At 41.0% G+C, this 22,660-nt stretch overlaps 1 protein-coding gene across 4 annotated transcripts in view; it reads left to right on the top strand.

Annotated features, from left to right (window-relative positions):
• Nucleotides 1-22,660, top strand: part of PIK3R4 (phosphoinositide-3-kinase regulatory subunit 4) — a 96,331-nt gene that overhangs the window by 1,179 nt on the left and 72,492 nt on the right. For all 4 annotated transcript variants that reach the window (XR_010139098.1, XM_063721574.1, XM_054550318.2 and 1 more), the window contains 5 exon segments: nt 398-1,173; nt 9,689-9,822; nt 11,555-12,137; nt 15,222-15,356; nt 21,031-21,252. Coding sequence is in view for 3 of the 4 variants with exons in the window: in XM_063721574.1 (XP_063577644.1) it covers nt 441-1,173; nt 9,689-9,822; nt 11,555-12,137; nt 15,222-15,356; nt 21,031-21,252 (1,807 nt within the window). In the remaining variant the exon portion in view is untranslated.

The raw sequence follows: 22,660 nt of genomic DNA, 5'->3' as shown, positions 1-22,660 counted from the left end.
GGTAACTTTGTGATTCTCATAGCCCCAAGCACAGCACGGAACACCTAGTAAAGGCTCATTAATATTTTAAATTTAAATATCAGAAAATAACACATACTAACATTTTTGGCTTAAAATTGAAGAGGCCTATCTAAATATAGTTCACTCCTGGAAATGGCGATGCACAATAGCAGGATCTTTTTAGGTAAGATAACAAGGTCGTCTTAGAGAAAATAACATGGTCTTTTTAGATAAATGTGTGTGAAATTTAGAGGCTGCCCAGAAGGCTAGGTACAATGCTATTAGTGGAAGAGAAATATGCTGCATCTGTCTTTTCGAAAGAGACCAAATAATGGAATAATGGTGTTTCACAGCTTCTTTGTTTCTTGTCTTTTTTATTTGTTTTTATTTTAAACAGGTGTTATATCCTAACCTTACTGACCCCAGAGGTGCTTGCCATTATGGGAAATCAGCTTGCTGGCATTGCTCCCTCCCAGATCCTTTCTGTAGAGAGTTATTTTTCAGATATTCATGACTTTGAATATGATAAAAGCCTGGGGAGTACTCGGTTTTTTAAAGTTGCTCGAGCCAAGCACCGAGAAGGCCTGGTCGTTGTGAAGGTTTTTGCAATTCAGGATCCCACATTGCCTTTAACCAGCTATAAACAAGAGCTGGAGGAACTGAAAATCAGGCTTAATTCTGCACAGAATTGTCTGCCTTTCCAGAAAGCATCAGAAAAAGCATCTGAGAAAGCAGCTATGCTCTTTAGGCAGTATGTGCGAGACAATCTCTATGATCGCATCAGTACCCGTCCATTCTTGAATAACATTGAGAAGCGCTGGATTGCTTTCCAGATCCTGACAGCTGTGGACCAAGCACACAAATCTGGAGTTCGTCATGGGGACATCAAGACTGAGAATGTGATGGTCACCAGTTGGAATTGGGTTCTTCTAACTGATTTTGCCAGTTTTAAGCCCACTTATCTTCCAGAAGACAACCCGGCAGATTTCAATTATTTCTTTGACACATCACGGAGGAGAACTTGCTATATTGCTCCTGAACGTTTTGTTGACGGTGGGATGTTTGCTACTGAGTTAGAATATATGAGAGATCCTTCAACTCCACTTGTAGACTTAAATAGCAATCAGAGAACAAGAGGAGAGTTGAAGAGAGCAATGGACATCTTTTCAGCAGGTATTTGAGTGGGTCACATTTGCTGAGGGAGCATGTGTTTATCTTTTAACTGTTAAACAGAAATGTAGCTTTTTTTAGTCACCAGATATTGAAAAGTTAATGTCTTGGTTTGTCCTCAGATGCTATTTCAGTTAGAGGCAGCATTCCTGCATTGGATACGTTTAAATGCCTAGGAAATGCAAACAGCAGTTTATTTACACAAACATATAAACATATTTGCTTGCCTACTTTTATTGTATGTGTCAGGCACTGTCCTAAGTGCTAGGGATATTGATGGATAATATATTTTCATAATGCTTCCATTTTAAAGTGACCGTGGATATTGCAAAAGGACATTTCAATGCGGTGTTGTTTGCTGTGGTGGTGATAAGCATAGGGTGCTGCTATAGGAACACATAGATACTTAAATTAGTCCTCATGGTGGTGATGAGTCAAGAGGTGGGATCAAGAAAGGCCTCTTTAATAGAAAGATGATATTTACATTGAAACCTGAAAGTTGATTGGGAGTTAACTTTCGTAGAGTAGTTTGTTTCAGGCAGAGGATGTTGCCTATACAGAAGCTTAAAGACCAGAACATGATGCACTGATGTGTTTTCTGGAACACAATGTGAATTAAGCAAGGCCCAAACTCAGGCCAGATCAGAAAGGGTCTGGCCTGACTGGAGCATGGAGAGTGAATTTTGCAGGGGAGCTACACAGAAGACAGGAAAACATGTTAGGAGAAAACTGCCACAGTCCAGGTAAGATGATTGTGACTGGCTTAAGATTGTGGCAGAGTTGGAAGGAGTGGAGAGAAGTGGTAATGCTTAAGAGATAATTAGTAGATAGAATTGTTAGGATTCTGTCATTGGAAGATGAAGTCACAGGAACTTCTCCCGCCCACCAAACTGAGTGGATGGTGATGCTGGTCCCTGAGACAAGGAGACACAGGAGGAGGAACAGGTAAGGTTGGGAAGATGATGGGGTCTGTTTTAGATATGTTAAGTTTGAGATTTCTGCCAAGTATTCAGGAGAAGATGTACAACATGTATTTGGTTATATTTTTATTTATTTTTAATTTATTATTATTGTTTAGAGATAGGATCTCACATTGTTTCCTAGGTTGGTGCCCAGTGGTGCAATTGTAGCTCACTTCAGCCTCCAACTCCAATGATCCTCTTGCCTCAGCTTTCTGCATGTAGCTGGGACTGCAGGCGTGCACCACCACACCCAGTTGATTTTTTTTTTTTTTTTAACATTTTTGGTAGAGACTGTATTTTACTGTGTTGCCCAGAATGTTCCTGAATGCTTGAGCTCAAGCTGTCATCCCACCTCAACCTTCCAAACTATTGGGATTACAGGCATGAACTACCACACCTAGCCCAGCAGTTGGTTATAAATTTTTGGGCATAGAAATCTGGGATAGAGATGGAGATTTGGGAGTTATCAGGAAATAGGTAATAATTGTAGCCAGGGAAAGGTTGTACAGAAGTGATTGTTAAGCTTTTTTGGATACCCTTAAAAAATTTAATGACATCAATGGATTCCTTCCCCAGAAAAATGTACCATGCATTCATTCCTGTATATTATTTCACATACACAGACCACATGAAGCTGAGCTATGGATTCCAGATTATTTAAGAATTTGTGGGATAGAGAGGAAGGAGAAGTGTGTTGAGGGTGGTACTCTGATAGACTTCAAAAGAAATCTGACATCAGTGCTATTTTTGGTAAATTTTGTGATGGTTTGGCTTAGTTTTTTTCTCGCTTGTAGGTTTATTACAAAAAACATAAATTGAGCCAAATTTTAGATTATTTAGGAAAATTAATTGATGAATAAATGTATTTCATCTACCAGAATGAATAATGTTATTCAGGATTGCACCTATGTTGGTCTATTCAGCTCACTAATCTGTGTCCCAAGATAATACTGAGAGATGTTTTGATAAGATAGGGTTAGCCTCAAGGTTGTAAATACAGTATAACAAGGTTAGAAATGTAATCCATCAAAGTTCCAGTTTTGTTGATCAGTGTATTAAAATTTTCTTGAACCATTTTTACATTTTAAACTCACTAATTGTTATGTAATCTTTTAGCTTAGGAATTGCATCACTTTCAAACTTCAGGGGATCATTCATAGGTTTAAAATTTCAGTGGTTGATGAGCTTACATTTTTCCTTTTTTTGTGCCTTATAGTTTTGTAAACTTCAACGAAATTCACACTCAGCATTTAGTTTTCCAGACCAAAGAGTCTTACATTGTTTTGGCTGAAGGTAGGCCCTTCCATTCCTTTGAAAAAGAGGTGGGTGGCATCTGTCCACTTCCCAGTGCTCTTAAGATTTGAATGTTTGCATTTTGAGTGCTACTTTCCCCTCTTGATGGATATCCATGGTTCCAGGCTGCTGGTTTGGGAGAAGTGTTCATCAAGTCCTGACGTCCTTGATAGGCTCTTGGAAACTGCTACTTTAAGCGAAACAGCGTAAAGCAGGTCCATCAAATAATGTCGTTGTTTTCATTATAATGAAATGGTGAGAAAATAAATGGTTTTGTTGTACGTTGTTGTACTTAAAGTTGCAGTTTCCAAGAACCCATTGATACACCATTGAGGACTTACCATATATGTATTCTGCCTCTGGTCCAATACATAGGCATAGCCTTGTGTGCTGAAGATCTTTCATTCATTTTGACATGCATTTGAGTGTATTATGTACAAGCCATTGTTACGTAGGTGCCAGGAATACAGTTGACTAAGCTTTTGCCATTATGGAGCTTTCATTCTAGTGGGGAGAGAGAGAGAATAAATAAGTAAATAAGAAAGTTAATTTTGGTTAGTGATGTGTTATAGCCAAGCAGAATGATATTGAAAAGGCTGGTAGGGCACTACTTTAAGATAAAATGGTCAGGAAAGGCCTCTCTGATGAAGGTAACATTTGAGCTGAGATTTGAATGATACAGACTCAGTGATGATAGTGACGATTTAAACAAGTTGTTCCACAGGGAAATACCACCCAATAACATCTTTCAGAATAAAATTATAAAAGTTTTGAGAACATAAATATGAATTCACTTCTGCATTAGTTTGTTAGGGATGCCATAACAAAATACCACAGAGATGGTGGCTGAAACAAGATTTATTTTCTCACAGTTCTGGGGGCCGGAAGTCCAAGATCAAGCTAACAGGGTTGGTTTCTTCTGAGACCTCCTTCCTTGGCTTGCAGATAGCCATCTTCTGGCTGTGTCCTCATGGGTGTTTCTCTGTGAATGAGCATACATGATGTCCTTTCTTATAAGCACACCAGTCATATTGGATTAAGGGCACACCTTTATTACCTCTTTAACCCTAATTAACTCCTTAAAGGCTCTGCCTACAAATACACTTAGATTCTAAGGTATGGAGATTAAACATATGAACTTGCAGGAGGGGAGGCAGGGGGTACTTGACACACAATTCAGTCAATAAAACCTCCATTTAGTTATAAATAGTCATATGTCACTGTGTTTTTTTCTGACTTTATTTGGAAATAGTGTAATTTCAAACTTGAAAGCCTTAAAAACTTACAGACTTTTAAACTTGCAAAAATAAAAATAGAACAAAGGAACACCCATATACACTTTACCCAGACTCACCTATTGTTAACATTTTGCCCTGGTTGCTGTATCATTGGTATCGTTTCTTCTTCCTCACGCCCCATTTTTTCCCTAACCTTATGAAATAAGTTACATATATTATGGCCCTTTACCCTGAAACATTTCAGTGTGTATTTTTAAATTTTTATTTATTTTTATTTTTTGAGACAGAGTCTTGCTCTGTCACCCAGGCTGGAATGCAGTGGCACGATCTTGGCTCATTGCAACCTCCACCTCCTGGGTATCATGCTGCTGCCTCCTGAGTAGCTGGGATTGCAGGCATGTGCCACCATGCCTGGCTAATTTTTTTGTATTTTTAATAGAGACAGGGTTTCTCCATGTTGGCCAGGCTGGTCTTAAACTTCTGGCCTCAAGTGATCCACGCCCCCTTGGCCTCCCTGAGTGCTGGGATTACAGGTGTGAGCCACTGTGCCTGGCCTTCAGTGTTTTCTAAGATGAGGTATAGTCTGTTACAAAACACAATATAGTTAATGGCTGCAGTAATTTTAACATTGATACAGTAATTACACTTTTTATTCTAATTTTGTATTTGACCCAATAATGTCTCTTATAGCATTTTGCCTGTTTCAGGACAGGACCTTGTTTAGGGTTCAGGTATTACATTTAGTTGTCATATCTCTTTAGCCTCCTTTAATATTTCTACAGCCTTTTTTCCTTTTTGTTATTATCACATTGCCATTTTTTGAAGAATGCCTCCCCCCACTTAATTTTTCAAAATCATTTTTATACATTTTAGTTTGAAATTATTGTAGAATCAAAGGAAGTTGCAATAATAGTGATATATCCTTCACCCAGCTTCCCCCAATGATGACATTGTATGACTGTTGTACCATATCAGAATCAGGAGTTGCCATAGGTGCATTACTGTTAACTAGAGTATAGCCCTTATTCAGTTTTCACCAGCTTTCACATGCATTCTCTATGTCACCCGCTCCTTTGTTTTTTGATAAGATGTTTCTCATTTTGAGTTTGTCTAATGTTTCCTCATGATTAGATTTATGTTGTAACTTAGTAGGGATACTGCATAGATGGTGATGGATTTTCACAGGGTCACATCTTTAAACAAATGATGGTTGTTTGTGATGTTAATTTTAATCATTTGGTCAAAGTCTTCCCAAATTTCTCCCCTCTATAGTTTTTTATTTTTTTTTCAATCCCTTGCAACTAATAAGCAACCTGTGGGAAGAAGTTTTAAGATGTGCAAATATGCCTGGTGTGGTGGCTCACACTTGTAATCCCAGCACTTTGGGAGGCTGAGGTGGGCAGATTCTTGACCTGGGAGTTCAAGACCAGCCTGGACAATATGGTGAAACCCTGTCTCTACAAAAAATGTAGAAAATTAGTTGGGCGTGGTGGTGCACGCCTGTAGTCCCAGCTACCCGGGAAGCTGAGATGGGAGGATCACCTGAGCCCAGGAGGTCCAGGCTACAGTGAACTGTGATCACACCACTGCACTCCAGGCTGGGTGACAGAGTGAGACCTTATATCAAAAAACAAAAGACTGGCGCGGTGGCTCACGCCTGTAATCCCAGCACTTTGGGAGGCCGAGGAGGGTGGATCATGAAGTCAGGAGATCAAAATCATCTTGGCTAACACGGTGAAACCCCATCTCTACTAAAAATACAAAAAATTAGCTGGGCACGGTGGCGGGCGCCTGTAGTCCCAGCTACTCGGGAGGCTGAGGCAGGAGAATGGCGTGAACCAGGGAGGCGGAGCTTGCAGTGAGCCGAGATAGCGCCACTGCAGTCCGGCCTGGATGAAAGAGGGAGACTCCGTCTCAAAACAAAACAAAACAAAACAAAACAAAAAAAACAAAAAAAGGTGCGCTGATATCCTGCCAGTTACCACCACAGTTTATCCCTTGACATTTGGCATCCATTGGTGATTCTTGCCTGATTGAATTTTTGCTATGATGGTTGCAAAAATGATTTTTCCACTCAAATACTTCCTCCACATTCAACAGTAGGACCTCAACATTCTGCTGTACTCAAGGATCCTCTCTTTTGCCCTATTTATTTATTTATTTATTATTGGTATAGACTAATTCTTAATTTTTTTCAGTTGTATATATTTATTACCTTCTTAATTATATTGGTGCACCAGTTGTCTCAGATTTGGCCAGTAGGAGAAGGAGCCTTTTCAGGCTGATTCCTGTGTCCTTGTGACAGTCCTCATCTTTCTTTTTTTTTTTTAAGCATTTCTTTACTTTTTGATATAAGATATTGTACCTACCCTGCTTTAGTGCTCAAACCAGCCATTAAGGAATCCTAATTCTTTTAGTGTGTAGTGAATGATATTAGAAGACTCTGTCTAGCGTTCATTGCCATTAGATTGTCTTTGACACTTTGCTCTTATAGCTGACAAAGCCAGGCAATATATGTAGTGTGTGTGTGTTGTACTCTCCTTTTGTTAGGTGGAGTGTTCTGTTGATATCTGTTAGATCCAATTGGTGTTTTTCCCTACTGGTTTTTTCCTCTCAGCACCAACTTCTAGATTATATTTTATGTGCTTATGTTCCTCAACTTACAATGGAGTTGCATCCCAATAAACCGATTAGAAGTTGAAAATATCATAAATAGAAAATGCATTGAATACACCTAACCTATTGAACTTCATAGTTTACCCTACCTTAAATGTGCTCAGAAACTTACATTAGCTGGTTAATTTTAATTGTATTTTTTGGGTCCTCTGTTTCCTTGTTGCTTATGGTGTTTTTAATAGCTGTTTTTCGAAGTCCTTTATTCTAAAATGTGACACTATACAGAGAGAAATTAACAAATTTATTGAGTGTTTATTATGTGTTAGGAACTTAGTTGCTGGAGATTTTTCAATGAATAGAGAGAAATAGAAAAGTCCCTTCCTCAAGTAAATTGCGTTCTAGTGGGCATATAGACAAAAAGAAACATACAGACTATCCCCACTTAGCAATGGTTCAGCTTATGATTTTTTGATTTTACCATGGTGCAAAAGTGATACACATTCAATTGAAATGTATTTGGAGCACCCATACAATCATTCTGTTTTTCACTTTCAGTTCAGTATTTAATAAATTACGTGAGATGAATCACTTTATTGTGAAATAGGCTTTGAGTTAGATGTGTTTGCCCAAATGTAGGCTAATGTAAGTGTTCTGATCATGTTTAAGGTAAGCTAAGCTGGAAAATTCAGCAGGTTAGATGTATTAAATCCATTTCCTTTTCTTTTTCTTTTCTTTTTTTGAGACAGAGTCTGGCTTTGTTGCCCAGGCTGGAGTGCAGTGGCCCAGTCTCTGCTTACTGCAAACTCTGCCTCCCAGGTTCAAGCGATTTTCCTGTCTCAGCCTCCCAAGTAGCTGGAATTACAAACGTGCACCACCACACCCGGCTATTTTTTGTATTTTCAGTAGAGATAGGGCTTTACTGTGTTGGCCAGGCTGGTCTCGAACTCCTGACCTCAAGTGATCTACCTGCCTCGGCCTCCCAAAGTGGTGGGATTACAGGCATGAGCCACTGTTCAATATTTTTAACTTTTCGTTGATTTATTGGGATCTAACCCCATTGTAAATAGAGCAGCATCTGTACATAAAATATAACCTGGAAGTTGGTGCTATGGGGGAAAAACAGTAAGGAAAGGGAAAAGGGAATGTGTCCGGTGAGGGATATGGGGGTAGTTGTGGTAGTGGGGCCTGCAGTTTTAAACAGGCAATCAAGAAAGGCTTTGCTGCTGAGTGACATTTGAGCACCTGAAGATCTGAAGGAGGTGGAGGTATAAGCCACATGAATACTTGGGAGAATAGCATTCTAGGTAGAGGGAGTAGCAAATGCACAGGCTGTGAGGTGAGGTTATTTAAGGATCTCTTTAGACTTGTTAAATGCCTGTCATGTAATGATTCAGTTAAACTGTGTTGTCCTTTTGGAAATGTGGGTACTTTAAAAATTTCTGGTTTGAAGATTATATAAGTGCAAAACGAGAGTTATCTCTCTTTTCTTCTCCCTAGTCTTACAGCTACACTTTTTAGCATTTCACGTATTATGTTTGTTCACTGCTTTATTTTCTGTCTTCCTTCCTAGAATGAAAGCTTCATGAGGGAAAGGATTTTATCTGCTTTATGTACTGTTTGTGCCTAGGACGTAGTAGTCACCTGATAACTTTTTGTTTAATGATGAATAAATGATTTGTCGGATATGACTTTGTAGTAGTAGTTCCTTATGAATTTAATGTCTGTAAGTCCATACTTAAAAAAAAAGTTTCTTGTTTTATCACTCTGTATGTAAATTGTATATATTACATATATACATTCATTTTATTTTGTTTTATTTTATTTTTTTGAGATGGAGTCTCACTCTGTCATCCAGGCTGGAGTGTAATGGCACGATCTTGGCTCATTGCAGCCTCTTCCTCTCTCTACCTCATCTCCTGGGTTTAAGTGATTCTTGTGCCTCAGCCTCCCAAGTAGCTGGGACCACAGGTGTGTGCCACCATGCCCAGCTAATTTTTGTATTTTTGGTAGAGACAGGGTTTCATCATGTTGACCAGGCTGGTCTCGAACTCCTGACATCAGATGATCTGCTGGCCTCGGCCTCCCAAGGTGCTGGGATTACAGGTGTGAGCCACCACGTCTGGCCTATACATTCATTTTAAATTACAGAACGGGGGAGTTATTTAAGTTTTTTTAAGAGGGAGAAAAATTGTATGGCTCTTCTTTGACTTTATACTTTAGAAACCAGTGTTTGGGTAGTAGACATTTTCCCTGTCAGCTTGATTGTAGTTGTATGTTGCATTAAAATTTTTAATTTCATTTACTTTGGGGTTTTGCATTTTGGGTTTTATGAACTGTCTGAGTTCTCAATCTATATTGCATGATATTTTTTGTCTCTTTTCTAACAGAATTATACCCGCTATTTTTCAGGTTGTGTGATAGCTGAGCTTTTTACAGAAGGTGTACCATTATTTGATCTCTCTCAACTTTTGGCTTATAGAAATGGACATTTTTTCCCTGAACAAGTGCTAAATAAAATTGAAGATCACAGTATCAGAGAATTGGTAACTATGCTACAAATATTCGCCATAAAGTTTTTAATAGGATCTTGTTCCCACTTTTGCTTTAATCAGATTTCTGGAATGTTGTAAATTTGGAATCAAGCAGTAAAACACCATAGACTTATATAAACAGCCTTTTGTTATTACTTTGTTAGGGAAGAATGTACTGTTTTTTTCCCCTTCAGGCACAGAGCTCATTTGACTTAAAAAATCTATTTATTATCTATTTTCCCACTATAATCTTCAGTGTGCTTTTTACAGATTTGGAAGGAAGTAAGGTGGTTTCTAGGGGTTGGAGAGGTTGTCCTGGCTAGAGCTTGCTAGTAAGAAATGAAGAAGACAGACATTTGAAATGAAGGAGACAGGAAATGTCAACTTGAATATAATACAGCAATACGGGGCCATTGCATATAGAAGCAAATAGCTTTGTATTAATATATGAAGCTGAGGGCAGTTCTGGAAAGGCAGCTACAGAAGCACAAATTAGTTTAGTAGAATGGGCGTGAGGAGTCGTGTAGGGGATCACCTAAGCCACGTAGCTACGTTACTGTTTGAGGGCATCTTTTCTAAGTCAGTTATAGGGTAACTGATATTGTGGCGATGACTCTGAGTCATGGAAAAGATTGTGGTGTGTTTAGAATATTCTTTAATTACGTAGGGAGATATGTAATACATTTTAATTTCTCTTAAGTATGTCAAATATTAAAAAATAAGATGCTTCAGAGGAAGCCAGATGAGGCCATATTTACTGAACAGTGCACTGGATGAGGAGTTGGTGTAGTGTTTTGTCTTTGGGTATGGCACATACTTGTTATGTTGCTTTGGTTATATAACTTCATGTCTTTGGGCATACATTTTCTTAACTGTGAAAGAAGTGAATTTGTTTAATTTTTAGGGCCTAGTCCAAACTAAAAGCAATTCTAACTAGTTAACATTTCTTTTGGTACATTTGAGTCCCCCATGTTCACTACTAGGCTCTTATTTAAACTATAAACGGAAGGTTCAGATAACTCAATACATTTTGTGATATTGTATTTAAATAATGACTGATACCCTATGAGTGTCCCAGAAAGATTAAACTATGTTCTGTGCATTGAAAAATATTTATTTCCCTATGATACTAGAAAACAGGATAAATTCAAATTAGGTGTATCATTTCTAGTGTTTGCAGAATTTAACATCTCTTTGACACTATTTGAAAACTTTAAGCCACTGATTCCCCTACTGATTAGATCCTAGAGCTATACTTAAACCACAGATTCCTTTGCACTTGTGGCAATAAGGTTCTGAACCATAACTCAACCCGGGATATGTAAATGGATTTTAGGGGTTCTGTGATTCCGTCCAGAATTGTATGAGTTCTTTAGTGCAAAAATTGTGTGTATACATTTTTCTCTGGAAGAGATCCATTGCTTTCCTCAGATTCTTAGTGATATCTCCTACTCAGAAAAGTTTGTAAGAATCTTTGAGTTGTGGACAGCAGTATATTAGTCCCTATTTTAATAAATGGGGAATACTGAACCATGGTATAACCTCCTCTTTATGTGTCAGGGCCATCTGTAATATATTTGTATATAATTTTTTACTGCTTTTTAGGATGATGGAGTCACAAATCACTTAGCAGTCAGGTTCTGAAAGATCCTTTAAATCATATGTAAATTGCCTTTGTAGCTTTCATCTGGTTTACTTTTCTTTTCTCAAATCTATTTTAATTCCTTTTCTTCCCTTGGTATAGGTAACTCAGATGATTCACCGTGAGCCAGATAAACGTTTAGAGGCAGAAGATTACTTAAAACAGCAGCGTGGCAATGCCTTTCCTGAAATATTTTACACTTTTCTTCAGCCCTACATGGCCCAGTTTGCCAAGGAAACGTTTCTTTCTGCAGATGAGCGTATTCTGGTTATACGGAAGGATTTGGGCAACATTATTCACAATCTCTGTGGACATGATCTGCCAGAAAAAACCGAAGAAGAGCCTAAGGAAAATGGGCTGGTTATCTTGGTATCTGTTATAACATCCTGCCTACAGACCCTTAAATACTGTGATTCCAAACTAGCTGCTTTGGAACTTATTCTTCATTTGGCTCCAAGATTAAGTGTTGAAATCCTTTTGGATCGTATTACTCCATATCTTTTGCATTTCAGCAATGACTCTGTTCCTAGGGTGAGGGCTGAAGCCTTGAGGACGTTGACCAAAGTTCTTGCTCTCGTCAAAGAAGTTCCTCGTAATGATATCAATATTTATCCGGAATACATTCTGCCAGGCATAGCCCACTTAGCCCAAGATGATGCTACTATCGTTAGACTAGCCTATGCTGGTAAGAGTTTATTGTCCAAATATTAGCCACTTAGATATTTTTTAAGTTAATGACTATAATACTGCTTGTTTTTCTGATTTGTTTGAGAATTCCAAGTATGAACTTTGCTCTTTGAACTATTTGTGTACATTTTGATAATATTTCTAGTTACTCTGTTCCTGGGAATCAACGTTTGTGTGTTCTCTCACTTTTGAAATAATCAGAATTATCAAGTGATGGAATTTTGTGGTTTTCTTAGGAATATTACATTCAACTTGAAATAAGACTAATGTTTACAAGTATGTGCTTCTGATCTAGTGTCTTTAGGCCTTTATGAAGTTTCTCTGACAAATATGGTTATTTGACTGTCAGTTTTAGGATACAACAATCTATTGCTGCTGAAAAAGATTAATTTTGCTAGATAATTTGATGTTGAAAGAACCTAGCGTACTAACTTACTGAAGTTTAAGGTTGTTTTCCCAGTTACTGTACTGTTTAGGATATACATCTTCTTTGTGATGAGGTGGGTGTGTTATACACACCTACCTGTTTTGCCTGTAATTCTCACTCAAAATCAGGTGATACGTATTCATGTTTCTAGCTCCCCAAATTAATTCTGAAAGCTTATTTCTGCATGAGAAATATCACTGAATATATATAATTTATTTCTATAATATAATCGGATGGAAATCAGGGATTCTGTTTTGAAGTCTTTGTAAATAGTACGTGTGTGGTAATGATAGTAATGATACTGTCTTTTTTTTTTTTTTTAAAGAAACGTAGTTCATTTTATGATTTGCTTGTCATTATTTTAATGAAACATGCGAAAAGTGGTCTTTGGACTCTGGTCTTATCTCTAGGCACATCCACAAAGTGATTGGTGATTGTTAGGTGTTTTTATGTTTCCTCATATATATATTTTTATTTATGTTTATCTCTGCCTATTTATTTATTTATGGTTTCTATAACCATATAGGTATGAACTTCAGGCCCAGAATTCCAGGATTTCTCTTAAGACACATCAAAGTTTATCATTTATAACAAAGCATAGTTGTAACTCACTTGGCAAGTATAAACAATTGAACCAGCTAAAATCAAATCAAATAAAAGTTTATCAGTTTTAAAAACAAGCTCTGTCTTCTTTACCAGAATTTTATGATCTTACTTTTTGGTGCAGTGCGTCTTAATCTGTTCTCAACTGTGTTAAACAGGTCATGTTCTGATGAGGTGCCATATTAACATATTGACACTCAGTTACTAATAGCTATCACATAAAAATAATAGCTACTGTTTATTGAAAAATCTACTTTAGGTTGTTGCAAGGGTTAGCTGCAACAACCTTGAGCATTAGATGTTATATTACCTTCATATGACAGGTGAGGAAACTGGGGTTAGGAGAGACTAAATAACATGACCCAAATGTATCCGGTCTAATTCTCAGTTCTCAGAGCTCCTGCTCTACACCTTGGTTTTGAAGCAATCCTGCATTTCTTTGGTCTTCTGGGTCTTTATGGTGAGAGTCCATGATAACCCAGGGTCAGTGCCAGCACCTTGCATTGTTATTTCTTCAAGGTCCAGTACGTGATCACCCAGGCTGGAATGCAGTGGGGAGATCATGGCTCACTGCAGCCTTGACTTCTCAGGCTCAAGCCATCCTCGAAACGCAGCCTTCCAAGCACTATAGGTGTGTGCCACCACGCCTGGCTAGTTTGCGGTCTTTTAAAATAGAGCCAGTGTATTTGAATGTGTATGGTTAAATATAATTAAAATACATGTGTCAGTAATTATAAAAGTTTAAAATCAACATTTGTTTCTTTACAGTATTTTTTAAATATCATAGGTGCTGGTACAGATTTGTGTAAAGGGAACTTCCAAGTGTGCTGTGGTTTATGGACTTAAAAGGGGAAATAAGCATAGATCTACTCAGACTTTAAAGGTGCCCAGGAAAGTAAGAGACTTTTCCTAATAAAGATTTGCTCATTAAAGTGAGGATATTCATCTAGAATTTTGGCATATTATCAGGATATGGCCCAGAGTTTTTCCATCTTCAGGGTGAGCAGGCGTTATATGGTATTAACATCTCGCTTACTTAGAGGTAAATTTTTATTCTATTCAGAGCATTGTTGAACCTAGCAGAGGTGGGGAGTGGGACCCCAGGATGAAGGGAATAATTGTATTTGATTGACTCAAAGATCTCAACTGCCATAAGGTACATTTTGATTTCGGAGATGTTGGAAAGCAAGGAAAAAGTAAGGTTATTTTAAGTTTAAGGTAGTTAAACTTTATGTTCAGTGCTATTCACTGCTAAGAAGGAAAAGAGTACAGTCTTTGACCGGTTATGATCTATGTTAAGAAACACATATGTTAAGTGGGAGGCAAGGTAAGGGAAGAAAGTGTAAGTGAAGAGCAGATACAATTGATAGTAAATGTGACAGCAGAAATTAGAAGTAGTTATTTTGTAGTGGTGAGGAGTATCAGACAGTCTTTGTAGGTCATCAGAAAGAGAAAGGAGAAGATATAAACAGCTGTAGAAATGTGGCAAACAGTCTGCCACTTTGGTTCGCTAAGAATTTGAGTATCACTTGTAAAGCAGTCTAACAATGGTTTCTCTTTGAGGCAGTTGTGACTCTTCATTTATATGTGAAGAAACAGTCTCAGATTGCTTAAATGGTCAAGTTAGTAAGTGGCAAGGTTGAGATTTGAACCCAAGTCTGTCTGATTCCAAAGCTTAGCTTTATTTTAATGTGGATGTTTCCTTGTTAGTCTAATAAATATCTCTCACTTGTCAAGGATACTGTTTAAAGGGTAAGTCCCTGCAGAGAATTAGGCTTTTTTTTTTTTGGTCCTCAGTAGATGGGGTATTAGATTATTTTTATATTATTATTTTTTTAAGCTGTGTTTCAAAAATAAGACTGGCGGTTTGGAGACAGTTATAGATTATGAGCTGGCTTAGTAAAGTCTGATTAGGTTAAATGCTAAGTTGAAAAGTTCTGTTTTTCCCATAGGCTTATGATTATTTATGTATAAAGACAGGGAGGAAAAGTTAATAAGCTTTACAGAGAGTTAAGATTGTAATTATAAATTTTCTTCCTTTTTATTTTATAGAAAACATAGCTCTGCTGGCAGAAACAGCTCTGAGATTCCTGGAATTAGTACAGTTAAAAAATCTTAATATGGAAAATGACCCCAATAATGAAGAAATAGATGAAGTTACACATCCAAATGGAAATTATGACACAGGTTGTATAATTTTCTCTTCCATATTTCCTGTTATTTAGAATGAATTGCTGATGCTAACTTGTAAAACTATCATTTGTAGTTTTCATGTAAGGTGAAGGAATACCAGATCTATATATTAGATAGGAAGAGTCACTGGTGTCTAATTATTCTCTCTGTCCTCATATACTGTTATCTTGCTCAAAAATAATCAGCTTGTCACCATGGATACTAAACTCAATTGTTTGTCAGCCAGAATTGATTTGTGTGAACAGTAAAGCTGGCTGAATTATATAATTCTCATAAAAGAAGAAAAAATTAGAAACATCATAGCTAAAGAAGCTAAACCTTTTCTCCTTATGTGAGTATATTCTGAGTATCCTCAATCATAAATTGTTTTTATTTCATACTATTTGTTATTTACAAAAAACCATAAAGAAACAGATGTGATGATGGTAAACTTACTGACGTCAAAGTCCTTGTCTTAGGTTTCTTTGTATTATACAACTCTACAGATTTTTACTTAATGTTTGTTGAGTAAAAGATTTAGAAGTAAAGTAATAGATGTAATTTTCTCCAAGATGCTTCTAGTTGTGAAAAACTAGAGAAATCTAGTTTTTTAGAATTTTATGCTACAAACAACTACAATTGCTGTTACTTGTTAGAATGGCACCATCTTTAGACAACATGTATTATCTAGAGTTGAATACAGTGGAATAATTTTGAAGTTATAGGAGGATGTATCAGGAAATCCTAGCCTTTTTTTGTGGAATTACTTGGAAAATAATACTGTCCTATATGTAATTGGACCTGTTGAGATAATAAAGTTAAATGTTAAAATTTTGGGGGAGGAAATCTAAAGTTTTTCTTAACGTGAGCATATAGTTTTGCATGTCAGGCCAGTTACCTTTTTCCTTGACAGTAGTAGCTGGACCAAGAGTGGCCCCTGTCTTCTGTTTATTCACAGATAATTGTTAAAGATTAGCTCTGCATCAGGCAATTAGGAGCCTGCCCTAAGCACTAGAGCATGATGGTGAGTAAGATAGAAATGATCCTTGCTCTTGAGCTTACATTTTAGTAAAAAGAAGACAGGCAGCTAAGTAAATAAATAAGTGAGAAAAAGTGAGAGTGAGGAAGAGATAAAAGCCAGAGAAGAAGACAGTGGCCAGATGAAGTAAAGCCTTGACGGAACTTGCAGTGTGTTTTCTGGCTTTCTAAAATAAACTGACCTTTAAAAACATTTTCTAAAAGGATTGCTCAGTACCATCATATTATATTGTGATCCTATCCAGTATTTTTAAGTCCTTGATTAACTGGGATCTTACTGGGGCAATGTGATTTCCTTTCTGGTGCTTCTCTATAATTTTCTCCTTGAGCTAATAAATGAAACTATTTAATTAGTGAGATAGTAACTATGTTTGTGGCATCTGCTTGTTAGGATATTCTTCACTTTATATTTCAGTTTCCCATCCTTCAGAGCTTTGAATAATGCAAAAAATTGGTGATTAAAGACTTCGGTGGCTTCTGTAATCAGTCTCTCTAATGAGTAAGAAAGAAGACTGGGATTCTCGCCCTCTCCCTCTCCCTCTCCCTCTCCCTCTCCCTTCTTCGGTCTCCCTCTGCCTTCTTCGGTCTCCCTCTCCCTTCTTCGGTCTCCCTCTCCTCCTTTTTTCGGTCTCCCTCTGTTGCCGAAGCTGGACTGTACTGCCGTGATCTTGGCTCGCTGCAACCTCCCTGCCTCGGGCTCCTGTGACTCTCCTGCCTCGGCCTGCGGAGTGCCTGGGATTGCAGGCGTGCGCCGCCACGCCTGAATGGTTTTTGTATTTTTGGTGGAGACGGGGTTTCGCCGTGTTGACTGGGCTGGTCTCCAGCTCCTGGCCTCGAGTGAACTGCCTGCCTCGGCCTCCCGAGGTGCTGGGATTGCGGACGGAGTCTCGCTCACTCAATGCTCAATGGTGCTCAGGCTGGAGTGCAGTGGCGTGGTCTCGGCTCGCTGCAGCGTCCACCTACCAGCCTCCTGCCTTGGCCTCTTAAAGTGCTAGGATTGCAGCCTCTGTCCCGCCGCCACCCCGTCTAGGAAGTGAGGAGCGTCTCTGCCTGGCCGCCCGTGGTCTGGGATGTGAGGAGCCCCTCTGCCCGGCCGCCCCATCTGGGAAGTGAGGCGCGCCTCTGCCCGGCCGCCATCCCGTATAGGAAGTGAGGAACGTCTCTGCCCAGCCGCCCATCGTCTGGGATGTGAGGAGCGCCTCTGCCCAGTCGCCCAACGTCTGGGAAGTGAGGAGCGCCTCTGCCCGGCCGCCCCGTCTGGGAGGTGAGGAGTGCCTCTGCCCGGCCGCCACCCCGTCTGGGAGGAAGTGAGGAGCACCTCTGCCCGGCTGCCCCGTCTGGGAGATGAGGAGCACCTCTGCCCGGCTGCCCCGTCTGGGAGGTGAGGAGCGCCTCTGCCTGGCTGCCACCCCGTCTGGGAGGAAGTGAGGAGCGCCTCTGCCCGGCTGCCCCATCTGGGAAGTGAGGAGCGCCTCTGCCCGGCCGCCACCCCGTATGGGAAGCGAGGAGCGCCTCTGCCTGGCCACCCCCGTCTGGGAGGTGAGGAGTGCCTCTGCCCGGCCGCCACCCCGTCTGGGAGGAAGTGAGGAGCACCTCTGCCCGGCTGCCCCGTCTGGGAGATGAGGAGCACCTCTGCCCAGCCGCCACCCCGTCTGGGAAGTGAGGAGCGCCTCTGCCTGGCCACCCCGTCTGGGAGGTGAGGAGCACCTCTGCCCGGCCGCCCCGTCTGGGAGGTGAGGAGTGCCTCTGCCCGGCCGCCACCCCGTCTGGGAGGAAGTGAGGAGCACCTCTGCCCGGCTGCCCCGTCTGGGAGATGAGGAGCACCTCTGCCCGGCCGCCCCGTCTGGGAGGTGAGGAGCGCCTCTGCCTGGCCGCCACCCTGTCTGGGAGGAAGTGAGGAGCGCCTCTGCCCGGCTGCCCCATCTGGGAAGTGAGGAGCGCCTCTGCCCGGCCGCCACCCCGTATGGTTAGTGAGGAGCGCCTCTGCCTGGCCACCCCGTCTGGGAGGTGAGGAGCATCTCTGCCTGGCCGCCACCCCGTCTGGGAGGAAGTGAGGAGCGCCTCTGCCCGGCTGCCCCATCTGGGAAGTGAGGAGCGCCTCTGCCCGGCCGCCGCCCCGTATGGGAAGTGAGGAGCGCCTCTGCCTGGCCACCCCGTCTGGGAGGTGAGGAGCGCCTCTGCCCGGCCGCCCCGTCTGGGAGGTGAGGAGCGCCTCTGTCCGGCCGCCACCCCGTCTGGGAGGAAGTGAGGAGAACCTCTGCCTGGCCGCCCCGTCTGGGAAGTGAGGAGCGCCTCTGCCCGGCCACCCCGTCTGGGAAGTGAGGAGTGCCTCTGCCTGGCCGCCACCCCGTCTGGGAGGAAGTGAGGAGCGCCTCTGCCTGGCCGCCACCCCGTCTGGGAGGAAGTGAGGAGCGCCTCTGCCTGGCTGCCCCATCTGGGAAGTGAGGAGCGCCTCTGCCCAGCCGCCACCCCGTCTGGGAAGTGAGGAGCGCCTCTGCCTGGCCACCCCATCTGGGAGGTGAGGAGCGCCTCTGCCTGGCCGCCACCCCGTCTGGGAGGAAGTGAGGAGCGCCTCTGCCTGGCCGCCACCCCGTCTGGGAGGAAGTGAGGAGCGCCTCTGCCCGGCCGCCCCGTCTGGGAGGTGAGGAGCGCCTCTGCCTGGCTGCCACCCCGTCTGGGAGGAAGTGAGGAGCGCCTCTGCCTGGCCGCCCCGTCTGGGAGGTGAGGAGTGCCTCTGCCTGGCTGCCACCCCGTCTGGGAGGAAGTGAGGAGCGTCTCTGCCCGGCCGCCCCGTCTGGGAAGTGAGGAGCGCCTCTGCCCGGCGGCCCCGTCTGGGAAGTGAGGAGCACCTCTGCCCGGCCGCCCTGTCTGGGAGGTGAGGAGCGCCTCTGCCCAGCCGCCCTGCCTGGGAGGTGTACCCAACAGCTCCGAAGAGACAGCGACCATCAGGAGCGGGCCATGAGGACGATGGCGGTTTTGTTGAAAAGAAGGTGGGGAAGTGTGGGGAAAGGAAGGAGAGATCAGATTGTTGCTGTGTCTGTGTAGAAAGATGTGGGCATAGGAGACTCCATTTTGTTCTGACTAGGAGAAATCCTTCTGCCTTGGGATGCTGTTGATCTATGGCCTTTCTTCCAGCCCCGTGCTCTCTGAAACATGTGCTGTGTCAACTCAGGGTTAAATGGATTAAGGGCAGTACAAGATGTGCTTTGTTAAACAGATGCTTGAAGGCAGCATGCTCTTTAAGAGTCATCACCACTCCCTAATCTCAAGTACCCAGGGGCAGAAACACTGCAGAAGGCCGCAGGGACCTCTGCCTAGGAAAACCAGAGACCTTTGTTCATGTGTTTATCTCCTGACCTTCTCTCCACTATTATCCTATGACCCTGCCATATCCCCCTCTCCGAGAAACACCCAAGAATGATCAATAAATACTTCATAAATAGAAAAAAAAAAAAAAAGTTTGCATTCTCAAGGAACCTCAGCTGTTTGGTTTGCTCTTCTGCCACCCACCTCTACCTGTGCCAGACTGAGGGCACTCCCTGCCCCACCGTAACAGAACAGGATTCCAGTTGCTGTTTTAATTTACTGAATGTTATTTGTAACTGGTGGGAGAAAAATGTGGTTATAATTCACACTGTACAGCTTATTAAAAGTTACAGTAACACTAAAATTGAAATATTGTATTTTAGGAAAAATGAAATTATAAGATGAAATATAATGTACAGATGAAATATACAGATGAAATTATACGATGTCTGGGAATTTGCTCCATTGGCAGGAGAAGCTGGTGGGGTTACAAAAATTGTTAATTCAAATGATAGAAATTGGTTTATTTTTATGTGTAGGTTCTTCATACTGTTCTCTCTACTCTTATGGATGTATGAAATACTCTACAATTTAAAAGCTTCCTTTTAACTTAGATCAATCAAGTGTGAAGACAAAGAACTAAATAAACAATGAAAAGAAAAGAAAACCAAAAAAAACAAAATAGGGTTGGAGCTCCTATGAGAATCTAATACCATTGCTGATCTTACAGGAGGTGGAGCTCTGGTGGTAATGCTCACTCTCTAGGCTCACCTCCTGCTGTGTAGCCCAGCTCTTAACAGGCCACCATCAGGTCCCAGTCTGCGGCCAGGGTTTGGGGACCTCTGTACTAAGAAATCTTGTCAGGCTCTTTCTGCAAGAGCCTGTTGTAATATTGTCTGCCTCCTAAGAGGCTTATTTGCAGAGTCCTCGGCTGTGTTTTCTGGATTCTCACACTCTCAGGCAGCTCTCCAACTGGGCAGTCTCATGCAGCAGACAGCCTCCCAGAAGCAAACTCACTGGCTCCTCCCTGCTCCTTCTGGAGGTGGTAGCTCTGTAGTTGTGGTAGAGGGAATGGGGCTATGAACAGTGTCAAAGCTCCTATTGTAGCCAGCTCACCCAGGAGGAATGTATCAGAACTTTGCTTTGGGGGGACGTGGGCATGTAGTTTAAATAAGTCCCTGCAGTGAATCTGATATGTTGTCAGTCTCTATGTGGGGTATAAGAAATACATTTGGTCTTTGTTCCTCTTTAAAAAAAAAAAAAGAAAGACGACTGGGACTATCTGTATGGGGAAACATTGATCTTTTCTTAACTATTTCTTTTCTTTCTTTCTTTTTTTTTTTAGAGCTTCAAGCCTTACATGAAATGGTCCAGCAGAAAGTTGTTACTTTGCTAAGTGACCCTGAAAATATTGTAAAACAAACCTTGATGGAAAATGGAATAACACGGCTGTGTGTATTCTTTGGACGTCAGAAAGCCAACGATGTTTTGTTGTCCCACATGATTACTTTCCTAAATGATAAGAATGATTGGCATTTACGTGGAGCATTTTTTGATAGTATAGTTGGTATGTTTTTTGCTTTTAAATTTCTTTAATTTTTAATCATCCTCTCAAATACTTCCATGCAGTCTGAAGGATAGATGATACTACCAAATTTCATTAATAATGAAATGAATTCCTAGTATTTCTGTCTTCATGCTGCTTTTGGATGATGTAAGTATTTTAGCTTGGTAAAATAAAGGGTTGGTATATCAACCTGTGTTACATCCGTATGAAGGAATACTGTGTGGTTATTAAAAACTATATTTAGACAGAATAATGACCTGGAAAGTACCATGAAGTATGTTAAAGTGACATAAGTAGGTTGTAAATCCTCTTAAAGAATGATTGCTGCTGTATAAAGGTAACAATAACAGAAATCATATATTTTTATAAACATGTTAATAAAAGTGAACATGCATCACTTTTAGAATCAGAAAATAACAGTTAAAATATAATCATGGTTAAAAATCAATGTAGTTGGAAAGAATTAAGCTAAAGGCTTTGCTTTGTGTAACTGAAAATTTGTGAAAATTTAAGCAGTATTTTTTTTTTTTGCTGTTCTTTCATTTTACAATTCTTGATTTTTAGATATATCTAAAGTCAGACATCTTGTGTTTTATATGCATGACTTCTATTACATTTGGATTCAGAATTAGAAGTAAATGAAGTGGACAGTATTTTGCATGGGTTAAGTCATGTTTGATACAGGATTTAATATTTTCTCTTTTGAATAATAACTGATCCCCTTTTCCCTGAATGTACTGATCTTTTCAGTTTAAGATTTGGCCAATTATGAAATACGTGCCAAATTCATATTATTATGATTATCGACTACCCCCATTATATCATTTCCCACATAGTTGTAACAGTTTATCTGTTAACCCGAAAAGTTTAAAGACTATTCTGCACAATAGAAAGCTTGGCTGGTATCCAGACTTTCTTGTGAGGCAGCAGGAAGCTATAAGACTTTAAGGGCCAGGCGCCGTGGCTTACGCCTGTAATCCCAGCACTTTGGGAGGCCAAAGTGGGCGGATCACGAGGTCAGGAGATCGAGACCATCCTGGCTAACACGGTGAAACCCCCGTCTCTACTAAAAATACAAAAAATTAGCCGGGCGCCTGTAGTCCCAGCTACTCGGTGGGCTGAGGCAGGAGAATGGTGTGAACCCGGGAGGCGGAGCTTGCAGTGAGCCGAGATCGCGCCACTGCAGTCCGGCCTGGTTGAAAGAGCGAGACTCCGTCTCAAAAAAAAAAAGACTTTAAGTTTTGGTTCCCAATAATCTAGGAAAGGTTGCTGTTTGATTTTTGTTTGCTAAAAAAATAAAATGCAAGAAACCTATGTGGCAACAGGGTTGATATTTCTGCAAATGCTATCATATGTTTTGGAGGAAAGGGTACTTTCTACTTTGAAAAACTTTCAAATTCCCGGTTAT

The sequence above is a fragment of the Pongo abelii genome, chromosome 2 (assembly GCF_028885655.2).
Source record: "Pongo abelii isolate AG06213 chromosome 2, NHGRI_mPonAbe1-v2.0_pri, whole genome shotgun sequence".
Classification (NCBI taxonomy): Eukaryota; Metazoa; Chordata; class Mammalia; order Primates; family Hominidae; genus Pongo; species Pongo abelii.
Note: the sequence above shows the minus strand (reverse complement) of the source record. Positions and strands in the feature narration are given on the sequence as shown.